The sequence below is a fragment of the Diadema antillarum genome, unplaced genomic scaffold, assembly GCF_040938485.1.
Source record: "Diadema antillarum isolate AM-2024a unplaced genomic scaffold, OU_Dant_1.0 seq00000007_RagTag, whole genome shotgun sequence".
Classification (NCBI taxonomy): domain Eukaryota; kingdom Metazoa; phylum Echinodermata; class Echinoidea; order Diadematoida; family Diadematidae; genus Diadema; species Diadema antillarum.
In genome coordinates, this window is record NW_027271129.1 from 769,294 (window position 1) to 795,014 (window position 25,721).

The window sequence follows — 25,721 nt, forward strand, 5'->3', positions numbered from 1 at the left end:
CTGCACTAGAGAAGAATTTTGTTATATAACTGTATATTTGTACTTTTTTATTTTTTTTTTGTGTTTTCTCTTATGTTCCGGTCATTGTTGTACCCGTGCTCCCCTTCTCAATCTTAAACTCGTTTTTAACCTGGGACCTTACGCTCAACAAGCTCGCTTTTTAAGTAGGTTCCTTCATATTCTCTTTAGCATTCATTCACAGATTCCTAAACTGAACAGATCGACCACTATTATGTTTTACATATTTGCATATTCTATGTATGTCATTGTATTTCATTTAATTTTTGTTATATTTGATGTAATTTTTCATCGAGAATATGAAATATAAATTGAAATTGAAATATATGTTGAACGTATGTGCGTGTGTGTGTGTGTGTGTGTGTGGCGTGTTGTGTGTGTTGTGATGTAGTGTGCTGTGTTGTGTGGTGTGTGTGTGTTGTGTGATGTGTTGTACTATTTGTGCCTGGTCAATTCGTGCCTGCAAACTACCCTGTGGTCCCAGGATATAGGCCAAACCCTTGTTAAGAGATAAGGGGTCAGTGCCAAGACTACTACATGCACTAAACTGGCACTGTCCCTCGGACTGTTGGGAGACGCTACAGTACAGGACCTATGGGAAAGTGTAGTCTTGGCGCAGACTCATTCACCACCAAACAAGTGTTTGTGCCTTCAAACTAGCGGTCTGGCAACCCCTTTCCACAACCAGTGGGGGCATTTCACTGAACGCATTTTGTCAGATATTTCGTCTGACAAAATGTTAAAAGCTACTGAAATCCTTGCATCTGATGGTTGAGAGCAAATTTGTCCGACAAGTTGTCGGACAAAAATGCTTCATGAAATGCCCCCCAGATATGTATTGTCAGTTTTTATAATTATTTATGATGTACACCCATAGGACATTCTTTTACACCAAAGTTTGGTCCATGGGCTCCATGGGGTAAATTACACCTGCCAAGGGCCCTTTTACGGGGGTCCCTGGGGGCCGAACCCACCCTCAGGGATCAGGCTGACGCGCATTTTGTAAATGAGGAGGGTGGCCCCAACAACTCTGAGGGGTCAAACCTTTTGGCTTGATGGGGTAAATTGAGTGGTCGCTAGCTCCCAGACTATTATCTTTCATCCGACTTTACATTCAAATTTTACCGTTGAACTAGTAAGATTTTACTCTTTTTTGTCAGACTAACATATTTTTGACTAGATTTCCCCTTTAAGTTAATACTTTTATTACTATGAGTTAGTACATTGATGACTGTTGTTTCAAGTTTGTTCATGGTGGAATCAGGGATGCCCCCTTGGGACCCAGGGGAGGAGGTGGGATGGGTCCAGAATAGGGACCTACATTGTACATGTTCATATTCTTCTTGAAAACCCTGTGATGAATATTTCATGAATCTTGGTAGCATGCCTAGAGGGTTAGGATCTCAATTTTTTCACCTGGGCACCACGCTCCCCTTGGGTCCTTAGGGGGCCCAAATCCCTCCCCCCCCCCCCATTAAAGAATATTTACAAATCGTCTTCTCTAAAACAAGAAGTGATGAAGCAAACTTAATACCATTAATACCATGAGTTAGTACACTGATGACTGTAGTTCCAAGTTTGTTCATTGCAGACCCAAATGTGGGTCTTAATTGAACATTTTCACCTTCTTCTTAAAAACAATGCAGTTGATTTTCACCAAACGTGGGAAGTAGCATTCCTAAGGGGATAGGATCTCAATGTGATCGAATGGGCACCGTACTCCCCTTGGGGGCCCCCAGGGGGCCCAAACCTTCTAAATTAAGGAATATTCAATTCTTCTCTAGAATGAGAAGTGATAGAGCGTCAAGCCTTTTTTTTCTAAACTGCATAGTCCAACTTTCTAAGTGCAGTGTACTTGGCAATTGTTTTTACCAGTGTGATGGAATATGCAAATGGACATCATGCCCCCCAGCTCTCAAAGATGCCCCCCCCCCCCTGTAACCAATGTTCTCAGGTAAGAGTCTGCAAGAATGCATAGAAGGTGAAATTGAGATACCCCCCAGGTTGCGTGTAATGAAAATCATAGAAATTACCTGTTTATTTATCTAACTAACTCGGTTGTTGAGCACTTGACTTGAAATATAGCACATGTGACTAACAATGAGCAAAACACATGAATGTCCTACAATGCATTGCCATGGTAACAATATTATTTCTAGAAAAAGCATACAAAATCATTGCTGCTTGAGCTAACTCCTTCAGGTGGGGGTATTTAATCACATTGAGTGATAGTTCTAGTTTGTACATAAACTTCCAACATTTACCAATGGTTAACACTTCTTGCGCTTTTTTTTTCTGATCTCCTAAAAGCTTTGATGTCATGTGAATAGTTATTTTCTGCAGCTTCTCACCATTTGTTCATTTTCAATGATTTCCTTGTTTCCGAATAGCTGGATGCTCCCTTATTTGTCACTTTCTACCAGTGTGTCGTCACTGTCATCCTCTGTGTGCTGCTCAGCTATCTTGGCAAGGTTATCCCAAGCTTTGTCAGCTTCCCACTCATGAAGTTTGATTACAAAGTCACGCGTGAGGTAAGTGTACAGAAAAGAGACTGTTGTTTAATTGGTCTACATGAAGATTTCCAATATATAGAGACTGCCACAAAATTTCATTTCTAAAAAAAAAAAAGAAGTACACATTCCCTGGACTCACTACTGGCAAATTATAGGGGTGATCATTATTCTCCCTGCCTTCTGAAAGAGGCAAGTCATGTGGTGTATTATTATGCGAGTTATATGTTGACTTTTCTTTACACTTTCCCCAAAATCATATTTTAACTGTAACTCCACCACTTTGTTTCTGTTATATCCCTGCCACTAGGGAGTTTGTATATCTTCAAAAGCAGTAATAGCCAGATCAATTCTAAATTCATTTGAATAGTAGTATTTTAGATGAGATTATTTGTAGACATGTTCCTGTAACAATCATTTTGTGATGTGTAACATGTTATTTACAGTGACAAATAACCAGTTTGAGTTCAAGGATGAGTAGCAAATTCAATTGTCATTATACCCCCACCCACACATACTGGGTTAGGTGGTAAATAAGAATTACTCTGGAGGTCTGGTGGCCAAATGGTTGGTTGGGCAGGTAGGTGGTTGATCTGTTACAAACTTTTGTGGATCAGTCTTTCAGACAAGGTCCCTTAGTCATGGAAAACATGGAAAAGTCATGGAATTCGGGATTTGTTTTTCCAGGCCTTGAAAAGTCATGGCAAGTGAAAAATTTGAAGTATGTCATGGAAAAGTTATGAAAATGTATAAATTTGTATTGTTTTGACCGTTTGACTTGAAAATTTTGAATTGTGTAGGGTGTTTATTTGAATCAAATTTTATTTAAAGAGTTGTATCAGACAGGACTGAGAATATCGGCTCTAAATCACCATTTTAGATCATAGAGACTGCGTGTTGTACACCATTGGCATGCTCTCAATTCCATGTTTTGTGGGCTGCATCTACATGAAAACTAGGACACCCCGAGACCCGAGAGTCCACCTGCACATACATGGAGAAATAATCCAGCCAATCATGGAGCCTCTTACTGAGACTCAGCAAATTTTCAAATCAAATTACCTAGAGCCCGTTTACAGTGCGAGGCTCGGCTGCGGCTCGGCCGCGGCCGTGCCCAGCCCCGCTTCAGTGTAAACGCGCAAAAGGCCAAATGCGAGGCCAAAATTGGCCTCGCATTTGGCCTCGCTGTGGAGGTGGTCTCGGCCGTGGCCGAGCCGCGGCCGAGCCTGGCCTTTTCTTGGTGTAAACGCAAACTGGGCCAAATGCGCGGCCAATTGCGTGGCCAATTTTAGTCTGGCTTCCAAATCCTCTGCCTGTATCTTTCGCTATTCAGGATATTAACCCCCTCAACGTCGAAAACTAGTGTAGTTTAAGGTGGTTTTGTCCTGCAAAGGATTCTTTCCTTTGGCAAAGGCCTTTGCCCGAACGGCGACTTCGTCGCCACGGAATTCATTTGGCAAAGGGTCTGAAAACCAGACAACACCAAATTGCATTTGTTTACAAGCAGAGCGCCACTACGACGGAATATTGAAAGGTTTGAATCAAAAGCGCGGCCGAGCCCTGCAGTGTAAACGGACAAAATTGCGGGGCCCGGCCTCGCAATTGAGGCTGGGCTCGGCCGCGGCTCGGCCCAGCCCCGCACTGTAAACGGGGTCCTATTTTACAATGTTTCTAATTGATCATTTCACCTCCCAGGGGTTGGAGCCTATTGCTAAACTAATCTAGTTGTCAGAGATATGAATTTATGCGCTTTGCATGTATTGCGCACTAATTGCGATGGTTGTGTTGCGTGTGTGAACCAATGCGCATTGTAAATTGCTCATGCTGCGTGCATTGGTGGGCTGTGTGTGCATGTACATACACACACACAAGTTAATACAATGAGTCAGTATATTCATTTCTGTTGTTTCAAGTTTATTCATGACAGAATAAGGGGTGCCCACCCCCCCCCCCCCCCCCCACCTCCTTGGAACCCAGGGGAGTGGGGTATGATGGGTCCAAATGGGGATTTAAATTGTATGTCAGATTTTTCTTGAAAGTCCCTTGCTTGATGATTATTCACCAAACTTGGCAGGTAGCATGCCAGAGGGTTAAGATCTCAATTTGTTCAACAGGGCACCATGCTCCCCTTGGGGATCTGTAGGGGGCCCAATCCACGCCCCCCCCCCCCCATTAAGAAATATTTACAATTCTTCTTCTCTAGAACCAGAAGAGATAAAGCAAAGTTACTACGAGTTTGTCAATTGATCACTTGTTCCAAGTTCCAGATCCAGGACTGCCCCCCCCCCCCATTATTTTCTTCATATCCTCCAAAGGGCATACATCTAGGAATATTAACAAATCTTCTTCTCTAGAACCAGAAGCGATGAAGCAAAGTTAAAGGACAAGTTCACCTTCATAGACATGTGGGTTGAGTGAATGCAGCAATATTAGTAGAACACATCAGTGAGAGTTTGAGGAAAATCGGACAATCCGTTCAAAAGTTATGGATTTATGAAGTTTCTGCTCAGTCACGGCTAGATGAAAAGACTAAGTAAGCTTGTGATGTCACATGAGTACAACGATATAAAGAAAAAATAAAGAAAATTCAACATATTTCCATTTTTCTCGCATAACAAAAGCACACTCGACTTCTCTCTTTCAGAAGGCAGGGGAATGATATTATCCTTAAAGGACAAGTTCACCTTCATAAACATAAGGATTGAGAGAATGTAGCAATATTAGTAGAACACATCATTGAAAGTTTGAGGAAAATCAGACAATCTGTTCAAAAGTTATGAATTTTTGAAGTTTTTGTGCAGTACCCGCTGGATGAGAAGACTACTGCAGTGTATGAATAACTTAGATGCCACATGCGTACAACAATATAAGGAAAATATAAAGAGAATTTCACAAAATTCCATCTTTTGAAAAAAGTACACATTCCACTGACTCGTTACCGATAAATGTTATGGGTAATATTATTCCCCCTGCCTTTAGAAAGAGGCAAGTCAATTGCTCTTTTATTATGCGAAAAAAGTGAAAATATGTTGAATTTTCTTTTATATTTTCTTTATACTGTTGTACGCATATGACTCACAAGCTGTAGTAGTCTCCTCATCCAGCGGTTCCAACACAAAAATTTAAAAAATTCATAACTTTTGCATCGATTGTCCAATTTTCCTCAAACTTTCACTGATGTGTTCTACTAATATTGTTGCATTTTCTCAATCCTTATGTTTATGAAGGTGAACTTGTCCTTTAACATACTTCAGTAGCAAGTCGAAGAAATGTGCACTTTATTCAAAAAGTAAAGTTTTGTGAAATTCTCTTTTTATTTTCCCTATATAGTTGTGCGCATGTGACATCATACACTGTAGTAATCTTCTCATCTAGCAGTGACTGCGCAGATACGTCCTAAAATAAGCCAGTTCGGAGTTAGCTCATGGGCACATTGGTCCGAATGACCTTTCTTTTTTCTCAGTCGGTTAAGGGGCTCTTCACTCGTTTTCAGAGCCACATAATGTATAAGCTTTACGCAACGATTTATGGTACTAGTATTCATCAATCCTGCTTAAACAAAGAATGAACTCGCGTAGACCAGATGGCCAGAATGATCCGTCAGTTAACACTTGGGAAAGCATCCATTTCATTATCTTACATTGAATGTAAGAACAACCTCTTTCTATCGATATTGCCAAATACCACTTTTGCTGTCAGGTGGATGTGCTGGCAAGCAGCATTTATAAGGATTACATGAATAATCATTATACATAATAATACATCACAGACGCTTATCCCAGTGACTTTAAAAACCAACGTGCCTGTTGGTCCGAATGACCTTTTTTCTGCTCATGTGCAGAGTGGAACTCCGAACTGGCTTATTTTCACTGATGTGTTCTACTAACATTGCTGCATTCTCTCAATCCTAATGTATATGAAGGTGGACTTGTCCTTTAATACCATGAGTTTGTACATTGATGACTTTAGTTCCAAGTTTGTTCATTTCAGATCCAGGGCTGCCCCCCCCCCCCCGAGGTCGGGCCGGGGGGGGGGGGGGGTCCAAATACGGACCTAAATTGTACATTTTCATCTTCTTGCTGAAAACAACGTAATGGATTTTCACCAAACTTGGCAAGTAAAATTCCTAGAGGGATTGGGGGAGGGTCTTTGATCTGACATGTTGGAACCATCTATTGAAATTTTCAATGAGCAAAAAAGAACAAAGTAATGAGCACATTAGGCCAAAAATTTGGATCGTCAGGATTAGCAATGATATTTTGTCACATGTCATCGTAAAGATATCTCCCTAGTAGAGAATCTCTGATGCACCTTCACCCCTTGGAATAAGTAGCGGATAACCACAAAATCGGCTTGCACATCAACTTTGCGTGGGGTGGCTGCTCCCGCTGACGGCAACCTGCTGGTTAGCTGCTGGAGCCGAGGGGCAGATGTGCCAGCCTGCACCTTGTTTGGCACACTTTTACTCTGAATTTATTGACTTCCTCGGACTTCCAAACTTTTCATAGCCTGCGACAGCTCTTGGATATTTTCATCCAGCGCACTGGCCAAAGAGTCCTCTTTAACCCCCCAAAGCATGAATCGTTCCTCTGTAATTAAGACAGAAATTGGTACCTGTCCATGTGCTTGCACAGTAGGACCTACCGGAGTAATCTGGCAAGGCATACAGGTGTATGCCTTGGTTGGCACATGGAATGTGATTGACAGTTTGGGCATGTTTCCCAAGACTACAGTCACACTGCATACAGCAATAGCCATTATTGGTTGCTGCAAACGTTTGGATTTCTGTTTAGGAAATGGGAGTAGGCCTTACCAATAGAATGTCTTCAGAATTTGGAATCCATGACATGTAAAGAGGATCATCATGCATGATTATACTCTTGGATATGAATGAAGTTGTTAAACAAAGATCTACATTTGCTTATGCATGCTGTACATCGCACATTTACCATACCTGTTGCCAACTTGTTTGATATAGGCCCTACATCAGAAATTTGGTAGCATGTGTGAAGGATACCATGCGTTGATGTGTTGACAACCTGTTGATGGAAAACAAGTCAGTGTGCTCTGATTGGGATTGACCCAATTGATCATCTGTCTGTTAAACCAATATTCCCCAAATCAATCAATTCAATGCAAGTGTTTCTGTGGCAGATTGCAATTTTTGACGCGATATTTTTCTCCTGTGATTCCGAGGCCATTTAAGCAAGACATATAGTAAGTGCCACAAGCAACAATTTGAATCCTGAATCTGCAACCATCAGGCACAGTTTCTTTTTTAAGGAAGGAGAAAGAAAAGAAAGACATGAAAGGTGATGTAAACAAGCACTGTAGTTACTTGATAAGTGTCAATAGTGTATCATAAAAGGAAGGACGCTGCTTTAAATTTGGCCGTCACATGGTAAAAAATGTTACTTCGTAAAAAAATGGGTTCAAATGCTTATATTAATCCAGAATTGAAAATTTATACAAATAGCCTTTTACCTTGTATGCGATCAAAATCACTGATGAGATTCCATGGTAAAAAGTGGCTATCTTCAAGATAGACCGTTTTACTATGTGAAATGAACGTCAAGTGCCACTGTGCTGTCACGTAAAAACGGTCTATGAAAACCTTTTGTAAAACAAAGCCGAATTTACATGGTGAAACAGTCTAACTTCGAGATTGACCGTTTTAGCAAATGAAGTTGACGTTTAATAGCAGCGCACTTTTACAGTAAAAACAGAATGAATTATGGTATATCATGCAGCGCACAGCACCTGCAGTTAAACAGTGAGCACGGCAGCTGCTGCATGCCTGCAACGCTAACGGTGCATGCGCCTAGCCTGTAGCTAGTGCTACTATTGCTACAGTACCGCCATTAAGTCTTCATGACGGCTTACACGATAATCGCTGAACCGACACGCTCATGGCGATTGTGTAAGCCATAAGCTGACACAATCAAGAGACACTGATAGTCTATAATCCATCGTGTTGGGCTACCGGTTACACAATCGGCTTTTGTTCTTGTGCAACACCAGTACTGGCGTATTGTACCAGTATCAGAAAGGTGGTGTTCAACACATCGGACGATCGTAATGGCTGTCCCATCAAAACACTATCACAAATCACACAACTCTAGTTCTTAAGATAAGGCACGTACCTGCTAAAATCTCAAACGATCAGTCACCCTGAATTCTGTATTATTCTGAATACATTTTAGTAGGTTTAGCGCTCATCACTTGGCACATTTCGATCTGAATGGATACGATTAATGGGTAACATGCATTCACCGTAAAAACATACACTCGTACATCATGTACATTGTACATGTGTGTAAGCTGAGACTGAGAGAACGCATGGTGCGCTTGCGGTGCAAGCATGACTCTCGAGCACGTGTTTCGCACATCGTTACAGCGATATTCCCCCTCTCAATTCGTGTGGCAAACTGTCAGATTTACGACAGAACGTGTCCTTTGAATTAAGTTGCAAATCGCTGAAAATCAGTTGGATCATACTTAATGCATAATTGTACACTTAGAAATCAATAATGTTACTTAGTAAAGACAAACATTCACTCTACAGAAAAGTCATTTGCCCAAAAGATATTTTATCACTCTCGCCGTAATGGATCTGACTGGTCGTAATTTTGTGTACTAGTACTTGACAGCACCGACAGGTTTTGGATGCATTTTACTTGCAAGGCTGTACAGGATGTGAAATACTTTGTGATACAGTTTGATTACTTCACGGATAAATCGGCAGATTAAAGAAAATATCAATATACTTGCGTAATAAAACGCACAAAGTTCCGTAAAAGATAGGTAAAAACAATGATAATGAAGACATTGACATCGATATGGATATTGATCGATATGATGCGTGTTTTCTTATATGAATGATTATACGATGCCCGTTATTGCGAATGTTCGTGAAAGGGAAATTTCAGACCACTTATGTTAGTCTGAAAAGAAAGCATTTATGACAAGCACAACAGTGAAAAATAATCGGTCAAAATCAGATTAAAAGACTGCAAATATTTGTGAAGGCATGAAATCAAACCACTATTTGGACATCATATCCGTATTACTGTTCAGTTATTGTTTTGCGAAATTTAGACAAACTTTATAATTATGTCACTCCCTTGATTTTCATCTGATATTGATCAAACTTTAACTGTTGTGTACGTAATAAATTTCTCTCCTTTTCAGACTAAACTTTTGTCACGGATTTCCTCTTTGATCCGAAACCGAAATACACAAATTCTCTATACCTCTATATGTTCGTTGATTTGAAAGAAAAATCATGTTCATTCATCCAAACATCTGTGATGTTATTCTTAAAGTTTGTTATATCGAAGCACATAAATTCCATGAACCGATATGTTTGTTCATCCAGAAAAAAAGAGTAATGTTTGTTAATCCATGTGTCCCCTGAGAGGACATAAAATGAAAGTCCCGTGTTAATCTGGAAAAGAGATTATGTTCATTCAGCATAGAGTCGCGCTTAACTTTTGCAGACCAGTTTTAATCCGAAAATGAAATAAGGTTCATTATTCCGAAGATAGTTAATTAAAAAAGAAATGAGAAAGGTTGGTTATTTCGAAGGTTCAGTTACCTTGAGACGATTAAATAAATCTATACTTGGCGACACAATAATGTTTTTAAGGTTATCCAGACCATTAATGAGCACAGAAATTAATAATTTCGATGTTTATTGTGACGTAGGGGGCCACACGATTGCAGGAGGCACAGTACCCCCGCACATCCTGGTAACTAACCAACGCCGAGATCTTGTTGTCGTATGGCACGATCCCAAACAGATTATGTTAGTAGAGTTAACAGTTCCTTTTGAGAGCAACATAAAAGACGCTCACAAAAGGAAGATAGAGAGGTACAAAGACCTGGTTCGAGATCTGAATGAAACCGATTACGACACCTCATTTGAAGCGATTGAGGTAGGACAAAGGGGATTCATTGATGCTGAAAACAAAACTCGAATAAAGCAAATCCTCGCCAAGTGTAACTGTAACAAGAAACCAAAGGAGCTGTACAATGACCTAAGCAAGGCTGCACTTCTAGCTTCTTTTGTCATATTTTACAGCAGACACGAACAAACATGGTCTGATGCACCGTATATGTCGGTATAATCAGGTTTTGTATACAGTACCAAATCCCAATTCAATATGTTATCAAGATTAACATATTGCTGATATTATGTTATTGTTGAAAATGTTATGTGTTAATATATTGTATACACACGTAAATTATTTGAAACTGAATTGTATGTTTGATATATTGAAACGTTTTCTGACTGTGTGATATTATCATTTTTGGCAACATTAGTAGTATTTGCACACACCACCTACACATATGATGTTGGAAAGTCAAATCCGTCCAACACATGGTCAAATTCAAAAGTTGTATTGATACATAAATCTGGTGATTTAAGTTTGTTTGGAAAAAAAAAAAATTTGATCGATTTCCCTCACATTTTGTATAAGTGAGATATTTTATTAAATTTTGGCAGATGAAATTATTCTGTGAGGTGAAATGTAGAAATATAAAATGAAAACGGGTTATATGTACAGTATTTTGCGGCAGAAAGTTCGATCTCATTGCCTTTTTTTTTTCTTTGCTACAATGTACCCAGTTGCTTAGTAGATTCAGGGCACCCTCCTGGTAGATTACATCAATTGATTGTAGAGCATGCTTCAGAGATGTGTGTCAGGCCCTTTGTGGGAACATTTTTTTTTTTTTAAGGCGACCATCCATCCCCAGTTATATTTCTTTATTGTTTTAACCCTCTCCTGGAATATATAATTTTTTTTTCAATGTAAACATGGTTATGATCTCAACGGACAAAATATTATTAATACCCTTTATGCAGACGATTAAATGTCATTACCAAAGTAAACAAAAAGTATATATAGATACACATTTCATCAGAATTCAACTCTCACTCTCAGTTCATGGGTTTATTTCTATAGTATGCAAAATGTTAAAGTTTGTTGATTAGTATCGGGCAAGCAGATTTGCAAATTATTGCAAAACATTTGCCCAAACAGGAATTTCATTTGCCCGAAAAAAAAAAAAATCAGGAAATATAAATAATGCAAAAAAATCACTTGCATGTCAAGGTTTTAATGAAAAAAAAAAGAAAGTGAAGTTGATAAAGAGTTGATAAAAAGAAAGAAATATGATATTTGAGGCCAATTACTAGTATCGGGGCTTCATTTTTTAGGAGGACTAGTACCGCGCTCCTCTAATGGAAGGTTGCCAAAAATTTCATATTCACAAAGCTTCAGAAATTTCTGAAACATTGCCTACTATATTCATTTGAAATGGCAAATTTAGAGGGTACAAATCAATGTGGATGATGATCATCTACATCCAATGATCATCCACATATTTGCATCCTCAAAATTTGACATTTCAAATGCATTAAAAATCTTTCAGTAATTTATTTTAGGCTGTTGATGCAGCAGTAAAGATGTCAGAAATTTCATATGAACTTGAATATTAGTCAGGATAAAGACAAAAAAAAAAATCTCTGCACAAAACAAATACAATTCTTTTATTGTCACTGGTAGTCAAATCTGTGTTTTCACAAAAAATTTGACACTCTACTAACACCTCAAAATCGCAGGAGAGTGATAAGAAATAAAGAATCATTACGTTTGTAATCCTGGGTCTTCGCCCTGGGGCTTTGACTTTTGAGCTATCTTTGATGATTAAACATTCTTTCCCTGTTCATCTCCAAGATCCCAGCAAAGAGATTTTTCTAACTGGGGAAAATCTCTTTGGACCCCAGACAGTTCATGACCTCCAAGAATGCACCAGTACGCGCAGTTTCTTCTGTTGATTGGTCTCTCTGTCTCTCCACCCCTCCCCATATCCCAGTCTGGCACCTTGGCATCGTGGGATTTTTTTTTTTTCTGGGTGAACTTGCTGTTCACCACTCTTTACTACTCTGTCTATCTGAATATGCACTGTGCTATGCTCTACCACATGTGGAGCACGCACCACTCGACTCGCCTACTGGCCGCTTACCGCGAGCAGAAAATGGCAGACAGTTTCTTCTGTTGCCGTTACTTTTTACTGCCGAAATACTGGCCTTATCACCACACATTACACGGCGAGACACACACTGTGTATTGGAATATAAATGGATTTTCTTCTGTATGAATATTGGTGCTGCACGGAAAGTGTTTGACAGTTTCTGAAATCGTGACATCGCTAGACAGTCGTTAGTTTTAGGCTTGCGTTTGCGTGATTTCATGGATTTGTTGGAGGGAAAATATGGGGAAAAAGGCTACCCAGTCGGTGTGTCATGATTATTAATGGCCTTAAGATTTTTTAGTGGCCAACCAGGCCACAGAATGATCAGTTTTTGGTGGCCCGGAGCGATTTTTAGTGGCCAATGGCACCCGGGCCACCGCTAAAGTCGAGCCCTGCACTTAATACTGACTGTGACTGTCGGTGACTGAGGCCCGTGTTGTACTGTAGACCAAAGTTTAAACACATGTTAAACCCACCGATGGTGTAGCTAGACCTGACATTTAATTTTGTATTCTGCTAGCGGGGTTTAGTTAACGCAAGTATATTTCGGGTTCAGATTAAACCCGAATTAGAGTCTGCAGACTTGGGTCAAGCCACCTTGGACCATGGTGCATTAGTAATGGAAGAGAAACTCTCCCTTTCAGAGTAAATTTCGCTCCACAAATCCACCTTAAAGGGAACGCAAACCCAAAATGCAATGTGGATTGAGTGAAAGCAGCAACATTAGTAGAACACATCAGTGAAAGTTTGAGGAAAATCGGACAATCGATACAAAAGTTCTGAATTTTTAAAGTTTTGCTGTTGGAACCACTGGATGAGGAGACTACTAGAAGTTATGACGTATGAATGGACAACAATACAAAGAAAATATAAAGATAATTCAACAAAAATTCACTTTTCTAGCATTATGAAAGAGCACTTGACTAACCGTTTTCAGAAAGCAGGGGGAATAATTGCTACCCTTAACATATGTCAGCATCAAGTTGATGAAATTTTTAATTTTCATGAAAAAAGGATTTTTGTGGAATTTTCCTTATATTTTCTTTATATTGTTGTCCACTCATACCATACGTCATAACCTCTTGTAGTCTCCTCATCCAGCGGTTCCAGCACCAAAACTTTAAAAATTCATAACTTTTGCATCGATTGTCCGATTTTCCTCAAACTTTCACTGATGTGTTCTACTAATGTTGCTGCTTTCATTCAATCCACATTGCTCTTTGGGTTTGCGTTCCCTTTAAATATATAATTGGCAGCGTGTCACCCACATGAGTGTGACTTTCTTGGACTGTGAATAGTTTTGCCGGTATAAGTGCACGCTGTCACGACGAAATACCTCCTAGCCCGACTAGTGTCAAAAGTTACTTTGAGGGTGCTGTCATGAGCTGACGCCGTCATCGCTCCGTGAGAGATTTTGGTCTTTTTCATACCCCGCCACACATAGTGTGAAGGGGGTATATAGGAATCACCGTGATGTTGGTCGGGCGGTCGGTCGGTCTGTTGCAAAATCTTGCGTCGCGAACTCCTACAGTTTTGAAGCAATTTAAGTGAAACTTAGGGTAAACGATGATATTGAGGTATAGATGTGAAAGACATGTTTTTTGTGTTTGTCAGACAATGCGTTGCCATGGAATGCGAACACATCACATGCGCACAAATTTCAAATCCATGAACGGATAAGATGTTTGTGTGCGCATGCGCTGGCCATAGTATTCAGTGTATGTAGCTCTCCCAAGGTCCTCTCGACCGAGTCACATTCAGTCATCAATTCGAACAGAAAGGGACTATTGGCAGAACCAAACGTTGTTCGAAGCCTGTTTTCAATACTTCAACTTAATTGGTAAGTCTTCAAATCGAAGAAATTTTTGGATTTTAAGTTGACATTTACCCGCGATACTAATTCTGTCATGATCCTGAATGCCACAATGCGAAGCCCCATTACGCTATGCGTATGGGGCTGCTGGTCGCAGTTAGCTATGCGTACAATGGGCTGCACGCTGCTGGTCGCAGTCAGTGGTTTCGTACAATAGTTATCGACGCGGTACCGCGATGGCTCTGGTACGAAACCATTATTGCATGATTACTAAGACATGAGAGCACTTTGGGGCAAGTAATTCTCACAGACAACGTACTTAACCTGAAACACAAACCAAGACAAGGAAATTCAGGGAAGCTTTTGAGGTACCAAAACTTTTTATTATCTTTAAGCAATCAATTTCAAATTGGTATCTATGATGATCTATAGGTGTAGTTAATGCAAGACACTCTTTGTGTTTGTACTTGACAAAGCGTTGCCATGGTAACAGCATGTTTTCTTCGAAATCTTGTGGAGGGAACAACTTCCACAGTTTTGAAGCAATTGAAATCAAATTTGGTAGGCATTATGGCCTTGAGGCATAGATGTCAAACACATAATTTTTGTGTTTGTTGGACAAAGCGTTGCCGTGGTAACCATAATTTTACCAACCTTTTAAACCTTGTGGGTTGAATAACTTCCATATCATTCACGCAATTAAGGTCAAATTTAGTATGTTTGATGATCGGGAGGTGTAGTTATGCAAGACACCAATATGTTAATATAAGAAAAATGTGTTGCCATGGTAATTTTTATCAAATCGAACCATTTACTCTATGAAGGTGAAATTTGGTGTGTATGATGCTCTTTAAAGGACAAGTCCACCTTCATATACATAAGGATTGATAGAATACAGAACACTGTCACTTATGTGTTCTACTAATATTACTGCATTCACTCAACCCACATGTCTATGAAGGTGAACTTGGCCTGTAAGTGTAGTTTAGCAAAATGTCCTTTGTATTTGTATCGGAAAATTGTATGCGTTACCATGGTAACCGCATGTTTGGTTTTTCTATCCTGTAGAGTGAACTTCTTCCACAGTTTTCAAGTAATTGAAACCAAATTTGGTAGGCATTATGGCCCTGAGGTATAGATGTGGAACACATAATTTTTGTGTTTGTCGCACAAACCGTTGCCATGGTAACCACAATTTTACCACAACCAAAACGAATAACTTTTCCATCATTCAAGCAATTAAAGTCAAATTTAGTATGTATCATGATCTAGAAGTGTAGTTTTGCAAGATACTAATGTGTTAGTTTAAGGAAAATGTGTTGCCATGGTAACCACTCATTTTTGTATCAAAACAAACCATTCAAGCTATAAAGGTCGAATTTGGTGTGTATGATGGTCTTTAAGTGTAGTGATGCTGGGGGAAAGCATGTTTCCATTTGCTGTAAGTTTTGTACTCAGTTTCAACTCTGTAATTGTACAGTAAACTAAAATCATTCTGTTTCCAATTCGAAAGATGCACAAACTTGGTATTAACGTCATTGCCCTCATGACATCACATACTATAAAGCAACACTAGGGGTGGGGGTATTAATCACCTTCAGTAATAATTCTAGTTCACCCTATTCCACCCATTTGTTTCACGATTTTAGTTTGCTGCACTGAAGTAACAGAATTTATTAGACTTTGTGTATAAACTGTGCCACATTTGATGTACATTATCTCATGTTCCAAATGTCTTCTTGCCAACTGCTTGCCATCACAACTCTCATGTCACTGTTGTGCGGGAGTACACTAAACCACTTGCCCAATGCTTCACTGCAACCACTGGTGAGCCACAGCCATCACATGGTAGCAGCCATGATGGAGCACTCACAAAGAGTAAGTTCAACAGCCCAGAGTACTTACAAATACACAGTTGCGGAACTCTTAAGACTAAGAAACTGAGCAGCCAATTTACATCTGCCAAGAGATTTCTACTTTGCTGCGCATGAATGTGGCATTTAGACGGCGTGGAAGACGTGGAGCTACTCACACCAGACGAAAAATGTGTGTTCTGAACAACAATTGTCACCGTGCTCACCGGCCAAAATTATCCCTTCATCGGACAAGAAATCTCACACATGTTCGCCAGTGCAGTACGACGACTGTTGGTCACACTCTTCCATCTTTCTATCTATGTAACACTCAATCATTGCTTAACAAACTTGATGACCTATATATCACTACTTCTACCCTACGTGCAGACGTCCTAGCCGTCAATTTGCCATCAGAATTTTTCATTACCGGAGTATGAATTATTTTCAAAATGTAGACATGCTCAACCAAGCGGTGGTGTGGTCCTTTGCATCAAAGATGAACTGTACCCCGTGGCTGTTTTGTTCATCCACCCCCACCCCCCCCCCCCGAACACCTGGAAGTGCTGTGATCACAAATTAAGCCCTGCCGTCTACCGCGACAAATATCTTCCATATTTGTCACCATCATCACCCACAACCAGACAGAAATAGCTGCCCAGTTGATCGATCATATGCAAATCGCAGTGGATCAAATACTGACCAAACATCCAGATGCAGCTATTGTCATGCTTGGGGATTTTAATCAACTGGATTTGAACCCATTTCTCTGCGACGTGAACTTTCGACAAGTTGTTGATAAACCAACAAGGGGTGAGCGCATTCTTGACAAGATCGTCACAAATGTTCACGCCAGGTACAATGACCCGCACATTCTCGCACCCCTTGGACACTCAAGCGTTTGATGGACCTCCCATGAGCCAACCCCTCCCTCAAACAGCTCACAAACACGGATGACGCATCCAATGAAAGACAGCAGCATCAGAGCTTTCAGTCAACGGATTTCTAACCATGACTAGGAGGAGATAAACACTTATGACAGCGTATCTGACCAATGTGCCAATTTCTATGGTACACTGCACACTGCCATAGAGGAATACTTTCCCATACGCAGAGTGAAGTTGCGCCCAACAGACAAAGACTGGATGACACCTAATATCAAAGCGATGATTAAGTTCAGACATAGAGCTTTCAGCCGTGGGAACACTGCTGTCTACAAACACTACAGAAATAAAGTATCCCGAGAAATAGCCACTGCGAAACGCTCATTCTACTCAACAAAAATTCAGAACTTGAAAACTAGCAACCTAGCTGCGTAGTATCGTGGTATACTTTCGATGACGTCAGGTAAAATCCAGCCAACGCGAATCGCCTTACCTGATGTTGGCCCAGAGAACTATATCGAGATCTCTCAATGCATCAATGACGGCTTTGCCTCATATTCTGCAGACCTCATGCCAATTAACCGCAGCTGACTCCCAGCGTATCTACCATCTCGTCACCCCGTTCCACTCATACAACCGTGGGAGGTGTATTGCGAAATCAAATCAATCAAACAATCATTATCCGACGGACCAGATGGTATTTCGGCCCGTCTCATCAAAGAATTTGCTTACGAACTGAGTTGTCCCTTGACCAAGATTCTCAACAGCTCTTTTAGCAAAGGGATATTTCCTGACATCTGGAAGAGAGCAATCATTACTCCTGTGCTGAAAACACAACACTATTAGACCGATCTCTGTCACAGACCACTTTGCCAAACTAGCAGAAGGCTTCATCGCAAAATGGACCCTAGAGAACATGAAATCATCCCTTGACCACCATCAGTTTGGTAATCGACGAGGCATGTCGACATCTCACAGAAATATATTATGAAAGGTCTCGTGTGCCGAGACAAATTCACTACGAGTATGTGATGCAGCCACTATACCCATTAGCCAGCAAAATCCTGTCAATTTCACACGCATGAAAACTGCTGTTATGTCTACTTCCGAAAGAGACACGAATTTAGAAAAACTGGAGGCATGTCGTAGGTTCGATGTAGTTTAATCACAATCCATTTTGCAACTCCCCCTAGCCTTATTCCAGGCATTTCCATAACATAAAATAGTCTTGATTCAGACTTAGACGATGTATTAAAACAGTAACCACAACATTTCCCCTCTCCTTAAAAGGAATATCCTTCATAATGTGTACCTGATACTTTTATAACCAATAACTTGTCAGTAATTATAATGGTTTGAATATGTATAATAAACTCCAAACAACAGTTCACCAGGTACACATTTTGCATGCCTGTCATTATAACCAAATGCCGTATTATCTTTAAAATCAAACCTGTATCATCTTGTCTATATGTTTTCCACTACCTTAATACTCATTTAACTTGCATGCGTATAAAGTGTAATTTAACTCCCATAATGATATTGTACAAATCACATATATATTTCTTTGTTTGACTTTCCTAAAACTGAATTAAAATGAAATTTCTCAAATCTATCTATTTATCGGCTAAATTTGACTGTATGCATCTCACTTTCTTTTTTAAGCCAATAAAACCTGTGTGGAAATAATTTACACATAAATGTCTATCCTTAATTTCTCTCTGTTTCCAATGTATGAAACCATATACACGCATACATCTATTAAAGCCAATACTTCAAATATTCTTTAAAGGTGGTATCACTCATTAGCACACATGTGGAGTCCTGAAGAGAACCACTTTAGCAAATCGTCAACTGAATTGACAGACATAAACCAAACTAAATGTGACTTTAAACAACATAAATTTCCCAATAACAATTCAGGAAACATTTGGACCTAGAGCTTCCCACATTTGTTTTGTTTTGTTTTGTTTTTGTTTTTTCATTGTAAGAAGTCATCTATAAGATGGTTGCAAATGAGTGCCAATACCTTTACTCTCTGCACAAAATATAACATGTTTATTCAGGCAACAACACTACAAAACTTCCATATGCATTGTCATGCAACACATGGTGAATATATGAACATAGTTCTCAGTTTTTGATGTTCAAGTGTTTACTAATTTTCTTTGTTTTGGCATTTTGTTAATTTTGATGCATTCCAAATACGATTGTCCTGAAGAATGTATGTGTAGGGGCCCTTCTTGCCTACAATGCGCTGTGGTGGGTAGTATTTTGAATTGCGCACTTTAACAGCACGCTTTGCTCTGACCAAATCCCCTACTTTGAACATAGGGACGGTTGCACCCCTAGTTTTGTTTGCGTATTCACGCGATTTTGCTTGCATTTTCTCCATGCGTTCGCGAACAACTGTGTCATTGCGCGTGGTACTTCGCTCACTATTGTGATCTTTGCGAATGCTGACAGGTGTTACCATCCATCGGCCATGGAGTAACTCAGCAGGAGATTTAATGGGCGTTTGGTGCGGTGTTGAGCGATACACCATCAGCAATTCGAGCGCTGCATCTTTCCATGGTTTCCTTTCCATGGAAGCGATCTGCACGGTTTGCTTTAGCACTCTACTCCACCTCTCAACTTCTCCATTGGCACGCTGATAGTACAATGAAGATTTGTGATGTTGAATGTTGAGCGGTTTCAGAAACTCCTCAAACTCTGTAGAAACGAACTGAACACCCTTGTCGGTGACAATTTCCGATGGCAAACCTTCCCTCGCGAACAGCTGGCTAAGGAAACCAATGACTGTGCGCGATGTCACTTCACGAATGAACGCTACTTCTGGCCATTTGGAGTAATAATCAATTGCCACAATGGCATACTTGCATTCACATGAGTTGAATGGCCCTGTGATATCAATTCCAAGCTTTTTCCATGGGCCACAAGGAAGTGGAACGCTTTGAAGTGGCGTATTGCGAGGACGTGCCACTTTATCGCTCGTCTGGCATGAAATGCAGTATCGAATGGATTCTTCCACCATGCCATCCATCTTTGGCCACCAATACGTTTCGCGCAATCGTTTTGTGTGAATGATCCCTTGATGAGCAGAGTGTGCAGCTGCAATCTAAATGGATTGACATGTAGAAGGAATGACAACTCTGTCACCCCTGAAAAGACACTGATCTATCACTGACAACTCATCGCGAACCATGTAGAATGGTTTCATCGCGTCATCCCTGCATGCTTCCTTAGACCACCCATTCACTATGTATGAAATAACACTCTGTAGCACTGTATCGGTTGCGGTCGCTTTTTGAAGCTCAGACTGTGTCATCGTAGCACTAGTGAACATCGTGTTAACATGCTGAATGACAACTTCATCGTCATCGATGACGGGATCAGTGGTTGGCCGCGGAAGTCGCGAAAGTGCGTCAGCTGTCGTGTTGTGTACTCCAGGACTGTACTCAACTGTGTAGTTGAATCGCATAAGTCGTGTTGCCCATCGTGCGATTCGCATGGTCTGTCGTCCGGTTCCCTTACTTGATAGTAGAGTCGTAAGAGACTGATGGTCGGTACGTAGGATGAAGTGGCGACCCTAGATGTATTGAAACCACTTCTCACAAGCCCATACCCAAGCAAGGGCTTCTTTCTCTCCAACCGAATAATTTCGTTCTGCGTGAGTGAGCATGCGTGAGGCAAACGCGACAGGAACTTCCTTTCCATCGCGCACTTGAAGCAGGACCGCTCCAAGACCATACGCAGATGCGTCTGTTGCAACAATCACTGGGAAGTCGGGGTTGAACAACTGCAATGTTGTACTGTTTGCGGTGAGATCCTTGATTTCGTGAACCGCTCGATCTGTGTCAGCGGTCCACACAAAGGGAACTCCTTTTCGTGTTAACGCTCGGAGTGGTTCAGTCACGCTTGAAAAGTTTGGCAAGAAGCGAGAGTAATATGATGCCAAACCGATGAACAAGCGCAGTGAGGAAACATCAGTAGGAACTGGGGCATCCCGAATGGCATCAACATGTGATTCATCCAGTTGTAGTCCCTTGCTGGATATCACATGCCCCAAGTAGTGGATCTCATGTAGACTGAAATGACACTTTTGAGCACTGAGTGTCATCCCAACATCCTGCAACCGCTGAAGTACTGCACGTAGGTTTGCATCATGCACAGCTTGAATATCACCATAGACAACCACGTCGTCAAGGTAACACTGTACACCTTCCAGGCCACAGAGAACTGAAGCCATGAGTTTTTGAAAGGCTGAAGGTGCTGATGACAGTCCAAAACACACACGTTTGAATCTGAACAGTCCGTCATGCATGATGAACGTAGTGAGATCACGTGATTCTTCATGCAAAAGCAACTGGTGGTACGCTGATGCAAGGTCTAAAGTACTGAATACTGTCGCACCTCTCAGTTCAGCGAGCAATTCTTGTATGTTAGGAAGTGGGTATTTGTCCTCCACAACAGCCTTGTTCACATCACGAAGATCTACACAAATGCGAATGGCACCATTTTTCTTGTGGACCACCACAAGTGAAGAAATCCATTCACTGGCATCCACTCGCTCAATGATATCTGCCTGTTCAAGTCGTTTCAATTCTGCAGATACCCTGTCCCGCATTGCAAAGGGAAGACGGCGAAGTTTATGCTGCTCTGGCTGCACAGCAGGCCTTATTTTGACACGGTGAACGTAGCCCTTTGCAAGTCCTACATCATTGCTGAAGAGTTTTGGGAACTCATTGCATGAAACATGCATCACAATGTTGTCCTGTAGCGCAAGATGTAATGAAGAAATCAAATCGCGCCCCAAAATGTTGTTGCCACGAGCGACGACATACAGCAGGCATTCAGTTGTGTGTTGTCCATGTGAAACTGTAGCTGGAAACATACCAACAATGGGAATGGCTCATGGAGGTACGTAGTCAATGTCACGCCCGACTTTGGAGGTAACAAAGCCTCGCGAAGAAAATGTTTGTCGAAAATGTCCAACGGAAGGAGTGAAACAGGCGAGCCAGTGTCAAATATCATGTGAACTGTAGCCCCATTGACAGATACAGTGCACGTAATGTCTGGATCGGAAATGGAAAGGACCTGTAAATGTGCACCACCACTATCAGGATCACTGTCATTGCGTGCAAGTTCATCTGTATTCATGTGATCTGATTGTTCACTAGCAGAAATCTGATTGACGGATGATTTACACACACGAGCAAAATGTCCAAGTTTGTGACAAGAAGAACAGTGTACATTCCCGGCTTTACAGTGAGGATCATTAGCCTTATGACCGTTGAGACCACAGCGAATAACAAACTGGTGAAGATGCGGACTTACCAGCTTTCTGATGTGAAATGTCCTGCTTGTGTTTTTGTTGACGTTTTTGTTGAGCTTTTGGCCTGAATCCCATAGCACAAACATCACTAGAAGTAGAGTCCAACTGCAATGCACGGGCATCGCGAACGGCAGATTCAATTTGCCGTGCAAGCACACAAGCGTTTGAAAGAGTTAGCGATGGTTCAGTCAGTAATCGCTCCCGAACACGCTCAGAATTGGTCTTCTCAATCAGCTGGTCTCTGATGAATTCATCCCTCATTGTTCCAAAGTTGCACGGTACAGCAAGTATCCTGAGAGCACTTACATGTCGTCCACAGTTTCATTTGGAAGTTGAGCTCTCTGCCGGAATTTATAGCGTTCAGCTACTACATTGACCGTAGGCGTGAAATGTGCCGTAAGTCGAGCCAATGTCCCGTCGTACGTTTCGACCGCAGTTGCGGTAGATGCATGTGCTTCGACATCTCCGCTACCTGACGAACCCGGAGAAACACTGGGCGGGAGTGTATTGTAGATGCGCTGCCCCTCAGGCCCAAGGCGGTGTAACAGCAAAGCCCTACAGCAATCGTCTGCAAATTTGTTCGCCCCACTTGCGAGCAAGGAAGTTTTGAAAAGTCCTTGCCATTGCGTCCATGGCATAGAAGGAGGGCCAGGATTCGGTAGGAATGGTGGCGGAGGCTGTAAATGCGCCATCTCGTCGCCAAAATGTTATGTCTACTTCCGAAAGAGACACGAATTTAGAAAAACTGGAGGCATGTCGTATGTTCGATGTAGTTTAATCACGATCCATTTTGCAACTCCCCCTAGCCTTATTCCAGGCATTTCCAGAGCATAATATAGTCTTGATTCAGACTTAACCCTATCTGTGTCACGGGCCGATTAAATTGGCCCAAAACCTGCCATGTAAATGCTTCGGCCGATTTCACCGGCCCTATTTTGATTGACAGATTACTTCAAAGGCTATGACACTACCACTCTATAAACTCACATGGCTGACAGTGTAAGGAAACGATATCCAGTGTGAAAAAAAGCTGCTCCACCTTCAACCAATCAGGAAAGCCTTCTCAAAGTCCAAGAAATTGTTGTGGCCCCGCCCATGTTTATTTGCATTCAGACTGCAATGTATTGTGTACAGTTTTGCTATAGGTTTCTTGTGTGGAGAACTTACATGATCTGTATATGTGGGACTGTGATAGGATCGCCGTGTGCGATAAAAAGATCGTACACATGGGTCAATTTTCATCCATTTTATCTAAGTCAATATAGTAAAATATGAAGTGAAAACATTTAGGATAGGGATTTCAACATCTTTGAATTCTGTGAAGGGGTATAGTTCCAGTGATATCAGCCTCATAAATGAACTGTAGAATAAATGAACACTGCACATTCCGTGCAGCAGTTGTAGCTGTTTACTCAGCACTGACAGCGGTGCAATGGGTCTCTAGTTTGCCGGGGCTAGCGGGGCAGGGTGCTAGGAGCAATAAGGGTACAGTAGCCTCCTACCTGAAGCTGCACAGTCTCGGTCTTGAAGCTGAGGTATGTTTGACTGTCGATCATTATTATCTAATAAACCGTCACTTTATGAAACTTTCATTTCAATGAAGGTTTATCATAAAGCAAATGACTACAGTGATAGTTCAATTCTGTTTCAATGAGGAGAGTGCAAATAGAAGTCTAGCATACTCGACAGGAATGGACATTCTGAAGACTGAATATTTTCAGTGACAATTTTTACCCTTAGATTATCTTATCATTAATGGCAATATTATAGGACAAGAATAATCTAAACTACAAGTAAAAGCCGTATAATCAATTAATATTTTCATCCTGACTAGATGTACAATGTAAGCACGCTTTATCTACTTTCATGCCAACATTTCATTCATAAAATCAGAAATTGTGTGAAGTGTGTAAAATGTAGGTTGTACTTGCCACACACTTTTGTTCATAAAATGAAAAGTACTTATGCTACTGATGAAAGAATCACATCATCTGAAAGCTGAATAAATTCTCTACAACATTTGTGTAGACCTTTTTGGGATATAAGAGCATGTTGTGTGAGAAAATGAGGTGGTAACATGCAGAAGTAAGTCTGCAAAGATAATTATATGACATAAGAGGGCGTCCTACTTAAAATTTGAGGGTGCCCTCACTCAGATTATTATGTAATATGAAAGTATAGACCATAAGCTTTCAAATGATGTATAACATGATACATTTACGTCAATAATAACAATAAGAACTAGCCAACAACAATCCCATGTCTGCGCACTGCAAAATGTCTGAGCATTCTGGCTTCGTCTATATGACAGAGATAGGGTTAAACGATGTATTAAAACAGTAACCACAACAACTGTGTACAAAGTGTATTACTTGTCAAAGTGTGAAGGAACTTCACCTACAGATATAGGCTATCAACTTTCGTTCGTTTTTGTTTTTGCTTTGTTTTATTTGTTTTTGTTTGTTAGTTTGTTTTTTCTCGTAAAAGACATGATGATTTCTTCGTATCAAACGTAAACTGTTTACCGTAATCACACCATTAAGCACAGCTATTTTACGGCACATTCATTCCATCGAACTCGCAGTAACCTCACCCAAGCCAAACACACATGGCGCATTCCTTTGAACTTGAAAGTAAAACCATGTGTTTCGCACATTGGCGCATCCACACACAGTGTGGCATTAGCAATCATCGTTATGGCAGACTTTCTGATTTCAGACAGGAGAAAAGAAAGTGGAATAGTTAGGAAAATGATGATGTTTAAAATCCAATAAATGAAAGGAAAAAGCCTGAAAACGCATGACTATATTTTATATTACACAATAATTAAAAACACCCAACAAAGTTTTGCATTCACTCACACAAAAGCTCTCTTGAGAAGATGAAATCATTCCCCCTCCCCTGTGAGGCCGTGAAAGTTTCCATAACCATCCCTGCAAGCTTTTGGAGACAGTACTTTATATAATTGTGCTGCTGGTGATCAGCTCGACGTTGCTTTAGCATGTGTCGTAATGTTTATTTAGGGCCCCTAGGCCTCATACGTCGGTGAGTTTATTTTAGGTTTTAAAATTGTAAAAAGAAGGAGATTGAAAAAATATGAATTCTAATGCAACAATACAAATTTTGGAACTGCCGAGTACTAATTTGTGCTTCCAGAGGTTGGCAGCTCTGTATACCAAAGATTGTGAATTTTGATAAATAGTTGCTACTACTTTATATTTTTCCAGTTTCCCATGTGACCATATTATGACGTTTATGCCTTTAAAA

General features: G+C 40.7%; 1 protein-coding gene across 1 annotated transcript in view; it reads left to right on the top strand.

Annotated features, from left to right (window-relative positions):
• Nucleotides 1-25,721, top strand: part of LOC139724955 (GDP-fucose transporter 1-like) — a 187,134-nt gene that overhangs the window by 78,677 nt on the left and 82,736 nt on the right. The window contains exon 3 of the mRNA XM_071636073.1: nt 2,409-2,549. Within this exon, the coding sequence (XP_071492174.1) occupies nt 2,409-2,549 (141 nt within the window). The remainder of the gene's footprint in view (nt 1-2,408; nt 2,550-25,721) is intronic.